General features: G+C 41.5%; 2 protein-coding genes across 3 annotated transcripts; one reads left to right on the plus strand and one right to left on the minus strand.

Annotated features, from left to right (window-relative positions):
- Positions 1–42: 42 nt before the first annotated feature.
- tsg101a (tumor susceptibility 101a) lies at positions 43–9,450 on the minus strand. Its single transcript, XM_062547515.1, has 10 exons — positions 9,022–9,450; positions 8,413–8,500; positions 7,905–7,970; positions 7,444–7,607; positions 6,598–6,724; positions 4,978–5,035; positions 4,585–4,679; positions 2,791–2,993; positions 1,726–1,965; positions 43–1,167 (listed from the first exon to the last, which is right to left on the minus strand). The coding sequence occupies exons 1-10, from the start codon at positions 9,061–9,063 to the stop codon at positions 1,078–1,080; spliced, it is 1,173 nt and encodes a 390-aa protein (XP_062403499.1). The 5' UTR covers positions 9,064–9,450; the 3' UTR covers positions 43–1,077.
- Positions 9,451–10,575: 1,125 nt separating this feature from the next.
- LOC134094702 (uncharacterized) lies at positions 10,576–15,348 on the plus strand. 2 transcript variants are annotated; one of them, XM_062548326.1, is made up of 4 exons: positions 10,576–10,782; positions 11,978–12,256; positions 12,494–13,164; positions 13,570–15,348. In XM_062548326.1, exons 1-4 carry the CDS (start codon positions 10,591–10,593, stop codon positions 14,666–14,668), a joined length of 2,241 nt encoding a protein of 746 aa, XP_062404310.1. In that variant the 5' UTR covers positions 10,576–10,590; the 3' UTR covers positions 14,669–15,348. The 2 variants fall into 2 exon arrangements, with proteins under 2 accessions (XP_062404310.1, XP_062404311.1); XM_062548327.1 differs by having other exon boundaries at positions 13,622–15,348.
- The last annotated feature ends 741 nt before the right edge of the window (positions 15,349–16,089 follow it).

Below are 16,089 nucleotides of genomic sequence, written 5' to 3' on the forward strand. Positions count from 1 at the left end.
ATAGCTAGTAGCTTCATGTAGTAAAGATATACAAACATGATGTTTGTGTGTCACTGATATTTATTACTACAGATGTTCCAAAACAATATCTGAACAATATCTGGACATCCCCTCAGAAACAAATCCCATCAACAAAATGTCCTACAACCTTGTAATTCAAAAGTGCATGAAGGAAAAAAAAAAAAAAAAAAACTATCCTGCCATATAAATAGATCAACTAACATTTTTGTACCCGGTGTTAATCTCTTCACCATTTTCTTCATCATTTTCAGTTTTAAACGACACAGTATAAAAGTCACCAATTTCTTCAAAGAAAATGTGGGCGCAGACAAGCAGGCGGGGGGGGCGGGGTGAAGATATTTAGTTGCCTTAGGATTTTGAAACCTGAGCTAAGGCTATCTGCATTGAAAATGCATAGCACTGAAATTCACTGGACACCCTTGCATCATGATAAATCTGGGACCTAGCTATCTAGGTACAAATGAAGGTTCACTTAGCAGTCTATAGTCTTACGGTCTGTCTGAAGACTAAGCTTGCTGTTCTGGAGTGTACTGACTAGTTTGCCCAAAAGCAATATCTCAAAATGTCACATCATTATATATATTTGTAATTATACATAGCTAATACAAGGTATTTGGCTGGTTAGGACCACCACGCAAATGAGAACAATGCAATCCAAAAAGCAGCTAACTTTGGAAAACACCCCATCTAATTTTCAGTCATGTCCAAAGAGGAAGTGATAGCATTAAAAAAGCTCTAAATCACGGAAGAGCAAACACATGAAAAGTCATTAATTCCTTGAAGTTGTCCAGTGTGTCGTCAAAAAGAGAGGAATCCACAACATGTTGTTGTCGTTGCTGTTTAGCTATAGTGTGTCCTGACGAACCCACTTGGCTAGTCACATGAGAGGGAAAGACAAAACAAAAGAGAACAAACAGAATAGGTGATTTCAGACCACAGCTACAGAGAGAGAGAGAGAGAGGGACAGGGACAGTGCCACTGGGCAACACCCCCCCCCCCCTTCCCATACACACAAAAAAAACAGCGTAGACCAGAGAGGGGACACAGCCAGCGAGGTCAATAGAGGTCACTCAGGCCCGCGGTCTTGCGGGCCTTCTGCATCAGTGCACGCAACTGGAACTGCTTACGGGAAAGCAGGCGCACATGCTGCAGAAAAACAGGAGGAGACAAAGTCATTAGCAATATCAAACAACCAGGGCATACAACAACATCACATCATTTAGTCTACGCAGGAACGTTGAGTGCCAAATGCCAAGCTTTCATGGTCAGTGACAGTACATGATGAGGCTCTGAGTGTCTGTCTGATAAGCCAAGACTATTAAATCAGATATTAGGGCAAGCAAGAAAAGGCAGTGTACACATACTACTAGATAAATAACTAATAAAAACGAATTAAAAGAGACTCAAGACTCAAAATAAACTAAAATAAAATGCCATATCTGGCTGAATAGTGAGGACTCCATACTATAAGTGGATGGAGTGGACACATAACATAGGAGGACAGCTGAAAAGCAGGTATGAAGGGACTGCTCATAAGTTTCAAACCGCATACTTCCATCAGTACACGCTTACTTGCATTGCGCCCACTTTTCGATGGTTAGTATTGTCCCAACATCTGCACTATATACTTAAAGTACGCATTTGAAGTGTACAAGTAGACGGTTTGAGACACAGCCAAAGATTACGCGAACACACGGTGCTCACCTTCAGGAAAACTTCCAAGTCGATGACTCCGCGCCGTAACGCTTCTCCCAGGTAGAAGATGGTGTCCTCGATGGCGTTCTCCTCGGCGTAGAGGTTCAGGATCTGCTTGTAGAGGGGTGCTGTGGGGATGATGACGTCGTCAATGTCATTGTTCTCAGATTGGTTCTCCATCTTCTCCAGAGCTTCGCTCAGCTCCTCGTCCTTTCTCTTCAAAAGATCTATGTTCCGGTCAACCTCGGCCTGAAACGGACGGACAAACAAACAAACAAACGAACACACACACACACACACACAATGAAGTCAATCCGGATATTATGAGCTAAAACAACAAATATCAGTCAGTAGTTACACAAATGTTCAAGTTCAAGGCCAGAATATGAGCAATAGCAAGGGCTGTATAAATATTTTCCCACGGTGGCCTTCTACTTTGCAACCATGACTCCACACTTCCTGGCTGGGCTATCAAACCATATTTTCTGACCAGTTGGGGTGTGTGTTGTCACACACTGGAATTGACAGAGGTTTTCCTGTTGCATCATACAGTCAACTCCAAAAGTATTGGAACACATGCTTTAAATGAAAAAAATAGGAAATATTCAAACTTTAATGACATCAATTTTCTTTGTGAATGGATAATGTATTGTAAATAAATAAATGTTTTCCTTTTGGAGTTCACTGTATCTGATTGAGAGTGCGCTACATGACTTCTGTGACCCATGTCACTTGGGTAACATGTTACATGAAGGCATACCATCTCAACAAGAACATATCTTCAGCATAGTCACACACACACACACACACTCTCAACAAGAACATATCTTCAGCATAGTCACACACACACACACACACACACACACACACACACACACACACACACACACACACACACACACACACACACACACACACACACACACACACACACACACACACACACACACACACACACACACACACACACACACACACACACACACACACACACACACACACACACACACACACACACACACACACACACACACACACACACACACACACACACACACACACACAGTCCCTCACCACTTCCTGGTCCAGGCGAGACACCATTTCCTCAAGCTTCTGGTGGCCCTTCTTCAGGTCCTCCTCAGTCCTCTTGAGGGCGTCCAGCTCAGCCTGCGCACGGTCCATCTCCTCCTTCATCCGCCAGCGCAGCTTATCGCTCACCGCCGACACCAGCGACGCCCGGATGGTGTCCTCGCCGATGGTGCCGTCACGGTTCGGCCCTGAGAAAGACAAACACACAGCACTTCTATCAGGGCACAGATAAGTGACCATTGATATGCATGCACCACTGACCATGAATGAAACCTGCTCTGTGACAGACGGCTATAATACGCCAGCACATTCATGATTTCTTCACATTGTCCGTGATGATCCTTATGGAAATGCCAGCTAGTTACAATGGGAAAACACCAAGGGATGACAGTATGTCAAGAGCTGACTAGCCATCATTTGGAGAAACAAGTCTGCTCTTAGACCTACGCCTTATCAACAGAACTGCTTTGGTATTCAATGAATCCCAATAAAAACACAAACTATTAAATACCAGTGATTCCCACAGCTTTTCACACAATCTGTCTGGGGTAGAGGAGAGTAGAGAGTGTGTGAGAGAGAAGCAGAGGTGTGCCAGAGCAGTGAGAGTGTTGAGTGAGCCAGTAGAGGCGCAGCTGGCGAGAACAGGTCAGCGATAACCTTATGTCCCAAAGCATGATATAATATAAACTTCTGTCTAGGGTCCTTTCAGATGAGCCATCCAACTCTGCTCTCGAACTTCTGATGGGCTAAGAATAGAGCCCCAAGCCCTTTCGAATGAGACTGTACACACCCTTTGACTTTTTCTGCCCCCAACTCTGGTTACAGCTGTGACCTTTCCAGAGGGGGACAGCGCCCCGCAGAAGTCAACGAGACTACAGGTACAGACCCAAGTGGAAGGTCAGAGGTCAGGGTCGTCTAAAGTTCAGACCAGGAAGCTTGTGGTGTGAAGGGCAAGGGACACTGTACTGGCACAGTCACATGACCGGCCCTATCCTATGTACATTATTATAACAGAATGCGCTGCTATGCAAGGCACTTTGAACTAAATGTTCTGAACAAAGGGGGTTTTGTTCTTGTTACAGTGACTACTGTAAATATGCTATCGTTATCATTATTATTATCACTTACTCTAACGTGTGCTTCATCTTAACTTCTAGTTACAGTTTAAGGAGGCTATTCAGGTCAATATGACTGTAGACGGTGTACCGTAAGTAGTTCAAGAATCTGCAGGTTTCAACAAGTTACCTTTAAGCTAAAAAATGCCTCACAAATCTTTTGACTTTATTACAATGTGATACAATGTATGTATTTGTACCACTGAGAGAAAGAGCTACAGTGTAAAGCAACTTCAGTCTAAGCTGCAAAAAAATAAAAATGACCACAGTTGAAGTCGTGTTAAATGAACATCGACATGATTAAGGCCTTCCTCACCTTAGCATATGTAAGACTAGTGCATAATATTTTCATGTATTTGAGACTTTTAAGGCCATATTTGAAAAAAAAAAGACTTTTTTTTTACTTGTTAAGACCCCATGGAAACCCTGTTCATACCGTAATTTCCCGACTATTAGCCACGGCTTATACATTGATTTTGCACAAATTCTTCAGCTATGAGGTTAATACAGGGGGGCAGTTAATATGGTGTTAATATGGTTTTGTTTCTTTTAACTTGAATAAAACACTGTCCTGCGGCTTATACACAATGTGGCTTATATGCGGGAAATTACTGTATAGGGAAGTGAGTTATTCCTTGCAGCTGATGGTTGTGTTGCTACTCACCCACAGCAGGTCCTGGTGTCTGACCACCATAGTGGCCTGGGCCGGCTGTAGAGGGATAGGAGGTGCCACCAGGATACGGGTAACCAGGATACCCTCTGCCACAACAAGTTACAGTTACAGTTACGTAAATACATTTAGATCTACATTTATTTATTTAGTTAACACAATGGAACGGAGAGCTAGTGTTTCCATGGTGAACGTTATGGACTGGGCTGGTTCCCTCTACATGGATTAAGCCTGTTCCTAGTCATTCTCCTTTTCAACACAGCTCTCACTTGAAGTCACTCTTTCAGTCCAATACTAGGCTTAATCCATGTGTAAGAATCCAGCCTGAGTCTATGTTTTACTACAAAAAACATTCTGTCAAGTGTAGAACTGCTGCAGGGCACTTACCCTGGGTTGGGATTTGGCCCATAGGGAGACACCGCTGGCATCCCCGGCATGTAGGACTCTGAAGGAGAGAGAGGTGTTACAGACATAATCTATCAACACATGCAAGCAGAGAGCGCCATCTGCAGGCCAGGCACAGACCAGCACTGTAAAGAGGCAGGTGCAATGTGCCGACTCTGCAGACTTCACACCCTGCAGACATGGATGTATGCATGGGTGTTGGCAAAATGCTGCAGGCCTGTTTTCATTAGCCACGTTTACATGGACACTTCTATTCTGATAGAAAGGGAATATTGCGATTTGATTTAGCGATATACTATGATTTATTTCTACCATCATTTATGCAATGACAGTACATCTTGGTGTGGTAAAATTATTGATGACTCAAACTCATTTTCAAATGTCCACTGTGACACAAGAGAAGAACAAAGTCATGCACCATATATTGTGGACTTCATTGTATCACTATTGTGGAAACAATGTTATTGGAGTAGATCATAATATACAATAAGTAAATATGCCATTTGTTTACATATGCCTCTGAGAAATCCCAAGCTAAGCAGTGGCAAGATTTCATCAAAATCCCTGTTTTTTTAAAGTCTTGCCTGTAAAGTCTCTGGGAAGTGACCTACCGAGACCTGGCCAGACTGCCACCTAGTGATAAACCAACAAAAATGGCCTGGTTCTGACTTGACATGCATGCGCCACTGATTCGACCCAAAGCGACAACCATCAAAAGCGTTCTAGGGTAAAATGTGTCCAGATTGTGAGTTTTCATGAGTTTTCGATCGTTATCTATTTCAGCTCTAGTCATCATAGAGTTCCCAAAATCGCACATAAGGGGTGTTAAAGTGTCTATTTTTGTACTTTTGTAAACGCAACATGGCATTTTTGGCACTCAACGCATGGGAACAAAAAATGCAATATTGCGTTTTTGGCACTCAAAGTGTTAAGGAATGGCTCCTTTAAGACCTAGCCCGAGTCACCTGAAGAACATTAATATGGAGGCAAACAGAGCTGACACATTCTACACACCAAACCAAACAGAGTTTCACCAAGCAGCTGGGATGGGAAAACTACAGCTTTAGAAAGTAAAAGTTGTTCCAGGCATTGATTCTATCAGTACCTCTACTCATAACACAGCTCAATTCCTTATTTTAGCTGATCTACCTGGCTGAAGAGTCGGAACCAGGTGGTTTAGTGAATGGTTGGAACAAATATGTGATAGTAGGACTTTCACTTTCTGAAGCTGCTGTTTTCCAGCTCAAGCACCAACGGGCAGTAAAGGGCCGTTCATACCAAGAACGATAACGATAACGATAACTATAAATAAATATCGCTCTCGTTAATATGAATGACAACGTTCACACATAAACTATAACGATAACGACATGAAGAACGATATCATTGCTGATCACTTTCAGAGCGATATGGAGAACGATAAAATCTAACAGCCAATCAGAACCCAAAATATTCTAGCCATCACATTCATTAACACAAGGAGAGACTTTTCTTATCGTTGACCAGTGTGGAGGCTTTTATCGTTATGGTTTTAGTTATCGTTATCGTTCTTGGTGTGAACAGCCCTTAAAAGAGTCTAGTCCTGAGAGAACTGGTGCTTACGGTTAGGTGGGCCCGTGGCCTGGAAAGCCTGGTACGGGGGCTGGGTGGTGGGCCGGGAGAAGACGGGGGGCTCCTCCCCGAAAACCACAATCATCACTTGGATCAGTCCGTACAAATCTGACTGGGGCTGGGGAGGACCGTCAGAGCAAACAGACACACAGACGCACATACACGTTATTAGAACACACTGTTCATATAAAACCCAACTGTGTATAAACCTTCCAGGATGTCAACTTACATGGTCAGTTAATAAGCTCTAAATATTTCCCGTTTTCAGAAGCTTTCAGAAAGTGTACAGTTCGTTTTGGTCAGAGTTACATCATATTCTGCAAAACTTGGTGAAAAGAAATGTCTGTAAAGCCTTGACAACGATCAAGATGCGTGTATTCACTACTATACGGTTTTTCAGAGTTCCACTCACTACCAAGTTCAAGTTCCTATTTGTGTGGCGAACTATGTTTTTATAGTGGAAGCCACAACATGGTAACAAAACACTTTTTAAAAGATCCATTGTGTGAAACTGTTTTACTCGTTATGGCAAGAAGTCGTATAATAAGTGGGATAAAATGAAGCAAGACACTTGTTGTTGGTCCCGCTCACCCTGTCTGGACTTATTTTCCAATAATGACCGACGGACAATACATTATCCCTTACATAATTTAGAATGCTACTGTGAAATGTTGAGCATGTCAAGTGACTTTGACAGCTCTTTGTTTTCACCAAGTTGACTCAGGTTGCCTAGCAACCCAATCGGGCCACATTACTTCCAGTTATGCTCGGAAATAAGAAACGGTCGTCACATGAACTGACTGCCCAACCCAGAACTTAAAGAGAGAGACGCCTCACATGTTTCCACTCATGCAGGTAAGGCAGGTAGATTTTGCCGTTGGCATCGATGTGTTTGCCCGTCTTGATCATCATGGTACTGGTGGGCTTCACAAAGCAGATGGGGGGGTTGTATGGGTACGTGTCCAGCAGCCACAGGCACACAGGGATGTTGTACACGTTACCTGGGCACACGAGAGAGGAAAGGCACATTCAACAACACCAACACTCACTGAGAAAATAAAACAAGGAGTCTTCTTACTGCGTTTACACTATTTTTTTCCCCCACACATTAGTTTGTCATGTAGTTGACACTCTTGTCCAGAACAACTTGAAGTGAACTAACTACAGGGTCTGTCTGGAGCAAGCCTTGCTCAAGGGCACAATGGCAGTGGCTCCTCGGATGGAACTCACAAGTTGAGTTGTGTGTGGAGTTGAGTTTATTCAACATTGCATTGTGCTGTTTATGAGATATTTATTACCTCTGTAGCTGACAGGTACTGTTCCAGTCAGGCTCATCAGATCTCTGGAGGACCCATCGTTAAACACTGAAAACAACAAAATACAGAATATCCATTACCTCACCTGAGGAGTGAAAAGTCTATCAATTTGATAATAATAATATCTGGTTTGCAAAACAGCCAACTAAGTTGATGAGGGAATCACTTCTTGCTTTGTGTGTACTCAGAGGTTTTAACAACATTAGAATAGTACTAAAATTGAACATAAACAATGAAACATGGGACTAAAGGAAAATCAATACCTTGTAATTAACGTTACATTTTGTATTCATGAGGAGAAATGACTCACTCCATAGCTCACCAAACATATCAAGAGGTTCTGAGTCACATCTCCATAAAACCTAATGACACACCTGTATTGCTCATCATACACTGTTCTCAATAAAGCTCTCCTGACACCACCTGTCATTGTCTCCTCATAGTTATGTATATGTTTGAGAATATCTATCAAATTACTATTTTTACAAACCATAGGCATCCATCACAGGCTTCAGGTCCTTGTACTGCGAGATGACATTGGTTATTTCCCGGACAGTCAAGTCCCTGTACTTGTATTGCTGTAAATGTAAAGACAGACATTCACATTCATGACAAAAGATTCAGATGACTAAATTCTATCCCAGCTTCTTTCATTTTAACACAGGATGTTTACACACCCCTGTACCGAGTATTCAGTTCAACTAAAACGTTGAAGCTCACACTCTGGGAAGCCAACTACCGTTCACCTCCTCCCTGCAAATCTACCTAGTCTCAACATTGTAATATTTTACTGAACTTTACTGCGTAAAATTCTCCCAATTCTCTAACTAGCTTATGATTGCGTTTGGAGAATAGTCACGTTACGTGTCCTGTTATCTCATTGCCTATCATAATGTTACATGGTCAGTGGGTCCATTTGGTGGTGGTTTGTTTTGTATCCCTAAGTAAAATATACTAGACACAAATTACAAGGAAGATAGTGTCGTGACAATGCAAGTATAATCAGAATCCAAACTGTATTTTACATAAATTATGTCGACTGGTTGTCTTGGGATGACGAGCTGGCTGACTGGATATGCTTTCAGATAACGTTACTCACCTTTAGCATCTTCTTAAGCGCACCTTCGTTGACGACAGCCATGGTTACCTTGCTGATATTTCGCAGTTTAAATGCTAAAAATGTATGTCAAGCAACGTTTATCCTCAGATATTCAAAACATAAACGTTAGCCAATTGATTTCACTGGTCCCCGGCTAATCCCAGCCAGGGCCAGAACGGTGTCAACACAAACTGGATAGCTAACTATTAGCTCGGCTTGTTAGCCTCAACACGGCATTTGACTTCAGTCAAACGTAGGCACTCAATAACTACTAGCGCGATTTCTTTTTGGATTAAATGCGTCTTACATGAATAATACTGTACAGCGACGAACAATTTACAGTGACAAATTACAAAATATAACGATCCCAATATGCATACAGTAAACAACCTAAACAACAATTCCTGTCATTTAGCCACAGATGCACTTGCCATATGATTTCCGGTTAAAAGGAACGCATTCTTCTATATATTGCCCCTAGTGGTGAGGAGTCAGATTCAGATGGTGGTCTGTGAAAAGCATAAATATTGACCCCCATATGAACTTCAGTTACATCCTATTCTTAATCCATATGGTTATGGTTATGGTTATGGTGGTGGTGCTTAGCAGACACTTTTGTCCAAAGCGACATACAAAGAAAACAACACAATAATTACATTTAGCATACTATAGTGATGACTAAAGAGAATAGCTACTTAAACAATAAATAGTGTCAATATAAGCAATCCAATGAAACAAACAATAACTATATAGGAGAATAGTAGATAAACAATAAAGTAATTCAATCAATTATAATAACAAACTATGGAATAAAAAACAATAATAAAATATGTCAATTTAATCAATGGCCTAATGGTAACAAAAACAACGCTAAAACATAGGCTACAAACCTAACCATAAGAACATTGATAGACGAAATGCATCAAAGGGTTTAATATGATGTCGGTTCACCCTTTTCAGCTATAATAGCTTCTTCTGGGAAGGCTTTCCACAAGGTTTAGGAGTGTGTTTAAGGGAATTTTTGAGCATTCTTCCTTAGGCTAAGCGCATTTGTGAAGTTGGACGAGGAGACTGGCTCTCTGCTTTAATTCATCCCAAATGTGTTATATTGGGTTGAGGAGGTCAGGATCTTGTGCTGGCCAGTCAAGTTCATCCACACCAAACTCTGTCATCCATATCTTTATGGACCTTGCTTTGTGCACTGGTGCACAGTCATGTTGGAACAGGAAGTGGACATCCCAAAACTGTTCCACGAAGTTGGGAGCATGGAATTGTCCAAAATATCTTGGTTAATGCTGAAGCATTCAGAGTTGCTTTCCCTGGAACTCTGGCCAAGCCCAGCTCGAGGCTTTTTTTTTTTTTTTTTTTTTTTGCCATTAAGCATTCTTTATTACAATAATGATAAGAAAGAACATAGCGTTCAAGCCCAGCTCGAGGCTACAGAGTAGCCTACCCATATGATTTTTTTTTTTTTTTTTTGGTGTCAGTAGGTGGCGGTATACGCTCTGTAGGCATAACACGCCAATGAACCAAAAAAGCAGAAGAAGACGACCCTTGACCCGGGCAAAAATGAAGGAGGCAAACAAGAAAACGTTAATTGGTCCAGTGAATGGATCGTTTGCGTTTAAAATATGCCCAGACGGAACTGTTGATAGAAACATCGTTCTCTGCAATTTCTGCAATAAGGAATTTTCGTACCATAGGAGTTCGTCAAGTCTGAAATATCACCTCAATGCAAAGCATTCAGGAGCTAAACTGGAGGTACGAGCTAGCTGTGATGATGATAACAAACTCGAACTGCAAATAATTAAGTGCATTCAAAAGCAAAATATGCTATAGTACACAGATATGTTATAGTTACAGATAGTGCAAGCAGAAAGATTGTTCCTAGGGTGGTGGGTGGTATGGTGGTTGTTATTAACTGTTAATTAGATGTTCTGCTGGTGGATAGGGTAATACTGTTGGTCCCTACGGCTGTTTGATAGAGGGATAGATAGCTGCTAGTTTTTGCTAGATTTTTGTTTTTTACTTGCATTATGAAAGACATAATGCAAATGCACAAACGCAGACAAGACAATGAGACAAATGTGAAACACTGCAGTTATACAAAATAAGTTACAAGGTGCACAAAGCAAAGAGAATAAGTAAATAAATTAAAAGACAAGAGTACAAGGAAGCAACAATTATCTAGGGGACATTATTGTTGTGTGTAAGCAATGTCATAGCTTTTTTGTTATCTAGTCTTTTAGCAATGACAAGAAAGTACTCAAGCTCAGCGCTGAATTGCTGTAGGCCTACATTTGGGGTGGCCTTTAAGCAAATCTCTGCTTGTGCATGTAAAACTCATCATTGCTAAACTAGAGTAATCATAGTGGTTACACCACAAGCTTACGTCACTCACAGACCACTCGGAGGTGCTGATATAAACCATCAGTTAACTTCAAAACAGGCCCTTTACTTTCGATACCTACAGTAGACTGCATAGAATATAGTGAACGTTATCATGTTGTGCACAGGGCATACATGTTGAATTTCCCCTTGGGGATCAATAAAGTATCTATCTATCTATCTATCTATGTGGGAGGTGGGAGTGTACAGTGGCAAAAGTATCCAAATCTCTAAATCATCACCCGTTCTCCTGTGTAAAAAAACATGAGATATAAAAAAGGCTACACTACAATCAGTGTTTTTATTGTAAACATTTATTTAATACATTCTTGAAGGTTGCCCGTCGGTTGCATAACCCCTATTAGTGCTTGGAATATAACTATTTTGGTGCATCAGCTTTGCAGTTTGCCCTTTTGGTTTCTGAAGATGGGCTTTTGCATCTTTTGATTTGGCTTCCTTGTGATCTTAATAGCAGAGAACATTTTATTCGATTCAATAACAGTAGGTTGCCATAATAAGTCAATTCAGTCTCCTGTAGATTTAATATTAAACTTATTTTATCCTCCAGGTCATGGAAACTCTAAATGGCCAGCAGAATGCAAGCAGTGAAGAGGAGAACCCTCAGACAACCAATCAGAACATTCTGATGTTTGAACCAGTGGAGGAAAACCAGAAAACGTTGTTTGGTCCAGTGAATGGATCCTTTGGGTTTAAAATATGCCCAGACGGAACTGTTGACAAAAGCACCGTTCTCTGCAATTTCTGCAACAAGGAATTTTCGTACCATAGGAGTTCATCAAGTCTGAAATATCACCTCAACGCAAAGCATTCAGGAGCTATCCTGGAGGTATGAGCTAACTATGATGGTGATGATAAAAAACAAGAACGGCAAAGAATTACCGTACAAGTGCATGGAAATGCAACATGTCCTATGTACAATATCTGTACATCTTTTGATTTTAAGTTACTTCTTTGTGATCTTAATAGCAGGGAACAGATTTTGTTTGATACCATTATCGTAGGTTGCCATAAGAAGTTATTCAGTTGCCTGTAGAAATAATATATAACCTATTTTATCCTCCAGGTCAGAACTCTAAACGAGACTCTAGATGGCCAGCAGAATGCAAGCAGTGAAGATGAGAAACCTCAGACAACCAATCAGAACGTGCTGACTTTGGAACCAGTGTATCATCCAGACACACAAGAACAAGACCAAGCGATTGAGAGAGCTCTAGCCCTGTGGATAGGTCGTACGGGTCTACCGCTCCAGACAGTGGAGGACAAGGACTTCGTTAGCATGATGGCAGTGGTTGATAGTAGGCTGAAAATCCCAAATAAAACCAAGATCAGCAATCTCATTGAAAGTATTTATGAGGATGAAAGGAAGAAATTTAAAGACAGACTGGCCACTGCACGGAAATTAACGATTGGTCTTGGTATTTGGACAACCAAGGGACTCGGGGCTTCCTTCCTTAGCATAAGTGCATGTTACTTTTGCCCCGTGCAGAACCAAGCTCAACACATATTACTCAGTCTTGAAGAGATCTCCCATCCACATGCTGCCCATTCTATCAAAGTTTGTCTTGACCGGTGCACTGAACTGTGGGGAATACCAGAAAATAAGATTCTTACAATCATCACAAGTAATGGGGGCAAAATGGCTGCTGCGTTTAGACCAGAGGAGGAGGAACCCAGCTCAGCTGATTCAGAAGACGATGAGAGGAGTGATGGAGAATATGAGGATGAGGAGACAAGGTAAGCCCGTTAGAGAATTTTAAACATGATATGACTCTGATGAAGGTCTGACTGACTGAAACTTCAGTTTATCAATAAATTGGATGCATCATGAAGCAAGCAGTGTCACACTTTTCTTTTAAACATAATGTGTCAAACATAATATCTGAATGATTGAAGAAAAATGCAATCACTTGTTGTTGTAACATATAGGCTAGCACTTAAAGCTAACAGTGTGGTCATGTCTGACCAGAAGTATCCACAGTTCATTCATAAACATATTGTAGTTACACCATTTTCTCTGCTCAGTCCCACCAACACACCTTTACATTTTGGTTAAATAATTATGTATTGTACTTTAAGGTAGAGAGGAATTTCCCATGCAAATAACATTGAAGTCTTCTGTCTCTCTGATCTGCTTCAAAGGTATGGAGCCCTTACTATTGAGCGAACACCCTGTTTTGTTCACACATTACAGGTGGTCGTCAACATGCTCTACAAAGAAGTGTCTGTTACACATCTTTTGGAAAAGGTGAGAGCTGTTGTCAAACAGTTTTGCAGGTCTTCAAATGCAATGGAAAAGCTTGGCCAGCCATGTGGACTTACTCTAATAAAAGACCGTGTGCCAAGGTGGTCCAGCACCTATCAGATGATGTCACACCTTATCCAGGGGAAAGATTCTGTAGTGCAAGTTGCAAATGAAATGGGTTGGTGTTGTCTCCTGCCAGACGAGTGGTTGAAGATAACCGCTCTCCGAGATCTCTTGCTGCCCTTTGCTCACCATGTAAAAACCCTTCAAAGTGATACAATGTCGCTGTCTTTGATTGTGCCAGCGTTACTGGACTTGACCTCTCACCTCAACCAGTTCTCCCTGGAATCGGCTCACAGAGACCTGAGGGGTCTGGCACACAAGATGAAAGTTAACCTGGAACAGTGTTTCAGCTGCTTCCTGTTTCCCAGTGAGACCAAGTTTTCTCCGCTTGCAGCAGCTGCTTGCCTTCTGGATCCGACCGTTTCCAGAGACGCTCTCATAGACAACACAGACGATGGAGTCCAGGAGCTTTTGAACGAAGCGGAAAAATTTGTCCTCGGCGCATCCACCACGATAAAGAACGAGGACGAGTCGGATAAAGATTACGGGGACGCATCGTGGGAGGACGTCAAAGAGGAGCCTCTGTCAAAGCGACCGCGATTTAGGTTTCTGTCTGCCAAGTTGGCATCCTCCAAACAGCCAAAGCCACCCATGACCAAGACTCTACAGGAGTTGAGAAAATACAAAGAGGAGCTTTCTTCATCTCAGAACATTTCAGATTTTGAGAGTGGCATGGACTTTTGGTTGGCACAGAACTCAATGACATATGTGACTTTGAAGCCTCTGGCACTAGATTTACTTGCAATGCCGGCATCACAGGCTTTTGCTGAGCGGGCGTTTAGCTTCACAGACGACCTGACAAGGTCACAATGCAAGAGGGCAAGAATGATCTGGGAAAGAAATGCCTTTCTGAAACTAAACCAAGATCAGTAAACTGTAAGAGAAGACACAGGGGAACTCGGGTCACTTTCAACATAGGCCTCTGTTGTTTGAGGTACTGTCGGTAGGAAAAAAACAAACAATGGATTTATAGATTTACACCATTTCTTCACAATTACTGAGCTAAATATGCATAATGGTGTCTCGTAAGGATCTGGTTCATGTTCATGCATAGCATTTGTGTGGTAACACTACCTTCTAGCAGGATAGCTCATAGGTGGCACCAATTTAAAAGATTTCCTGCCGACAAAACTCAGTGACCAAACAACGGAGTTGGCCGGAGTTCTCTAATGCTTAGACATTAATGTGCTTGTGTTTGTTTTATTCCCCCTTAGTTACCGGTAGTCCTTTTTGTATAATGTTTTACTTTCTTACCTTGAATGTGTCTTCTTGTAAATGTCATTAGTCTTAGTCTTCCCTTGTGTTTCCTGAATGGTCTGATCAGCCAACTATGTTTCCCCAGTGTGTCATTGTAAGAGGTCAGTTTATTATGTTTAGTTCTGTTTGAGTCAACATTATCCAGATTTGATTTGAGTTAAGTTCAGTTCTGTTTTGTAGCTCTAGGCCGGAGAACTATCTCTTACGAATTATTTGAAGATTTTGTTATGATTTCAAGTTCTGATTTCTGACCCTTTTTATGTTTTGTTGGAATAAATCCCTTTTTGAAAACGTTATCTCTGCATCCCCATTGCCTTGCTGCCTGGTCCCTCATAAACGTTAGGCATATGTGTATGACAGGTGCACCAAGGCTGTAGCACATTCTCAACCGCTGAATACGCAGCTAGAATCAGTAACGTAGCCTAGTATCATTCACCTGAGAGAAATATTGACTGAAATTGTGGTTACAAAAATTGAAACTCAGGTCCACTAACTTTAAATCAAAGCCAAAAGGACTAAAGGAACTAAAAAATACTGCACTAAAATTGTTGCCAAACACTGTCTGGATATGGAAGATCAATATCTGTCAAAGATGTCAAGTAGGTTCCAGTTAGATTATTATGAGGTGCAAATATGTTTCACAGGAGAACAGGAATGACCTTTCAGACATAACTTTATTTTTCCCATAATTATTGCATATAAAGGAATACAGCTTTCTTCAGAGTTATCATTTGTTAAACATACAAATTGGGAATGGATCAAATGTCTATACACTTCTCTTACAAAAACACAATCCACTTTTGGAATTCGTCATTATCAACCAACCAACCAAAAGTAGGCTAAAGAAGCATGTCCTCCTCCGCAATTAACCCAAACAAACTATATAACAAACCCGAAAAGTACTCGGAGAGCGCAGACCTCTGCCAAGCGAAAACATAACCGCCTCCTGGGCTGGATCCAGACGGTGATATGGATCACTCCCAAAATGTAATCATTTCTTCCTTGGGTCATTTCAGACCTTCCCTGAAAATTTCACC

Source organism: Sardina pilchardus, chromosome 10 (assembly GCF_963854185.1).
Source record: "Sardina pilchardus chromosome 10, fSarPil1.1, whole genome shotgun sequence".
NCBI lineage: Eukaryota > Metazoa > Chordata > Actinopteri > Clupeiformes > Clupeidae > Sardina > Sardina pilchardus.

What these genes read in the sequence shown, in the direction of transcription:
- tsg101a (XM_062547515.1), bottom strand. Translation starts at nt 9,063, where the DNA reads ATGGCTGTCGTCAACGAAGGTGCGCTTAAGAAGATGCTAAAG. An exon ending in CGCTTAAGAAGATGCTAAAG is followed by an intron (nt 8,501 to 9,021) that starts GTGAGTAACGTT and finishes TTACATTTACAG; the next exon opens with CAATACAAGTACAGGGACTT. An exon ending in GCCTGTGATGGATGCCTATG is followed by an intron (nt 7,971 to 8,412) that starts GTTTGTAAAAAT and finishes TGTTGTTTTCAG; the next exon opens with TGTTTAACGATGGGTCCTCC.
- LOC134094702 (XM_062548326.1), top strand. Translation starts at nt 10,591, where the DNA reads ATGAAGGAGGCAAACAAGAAAACGTTAATTGGTCCAGTGAATGGATCG. An exon ending in ATTCAGGAGCTAAACTGGAG is followed by an intron (nt 10,783 to 11,977) that starts GTACGAGCTAGC and finishes TTTATCCTCCAG; the next exon opens with GTCATGGAAACTCTAAATGG. An exon ending in TATGAGGATGAGGAGACAAG is followed by an intron (nt 13,165 to 13,569) that starts GTAAGCCCGTTA and finishes TCTGCTTCAAAG; the next exon opens with GTATGGAGCCCTTACTATTG.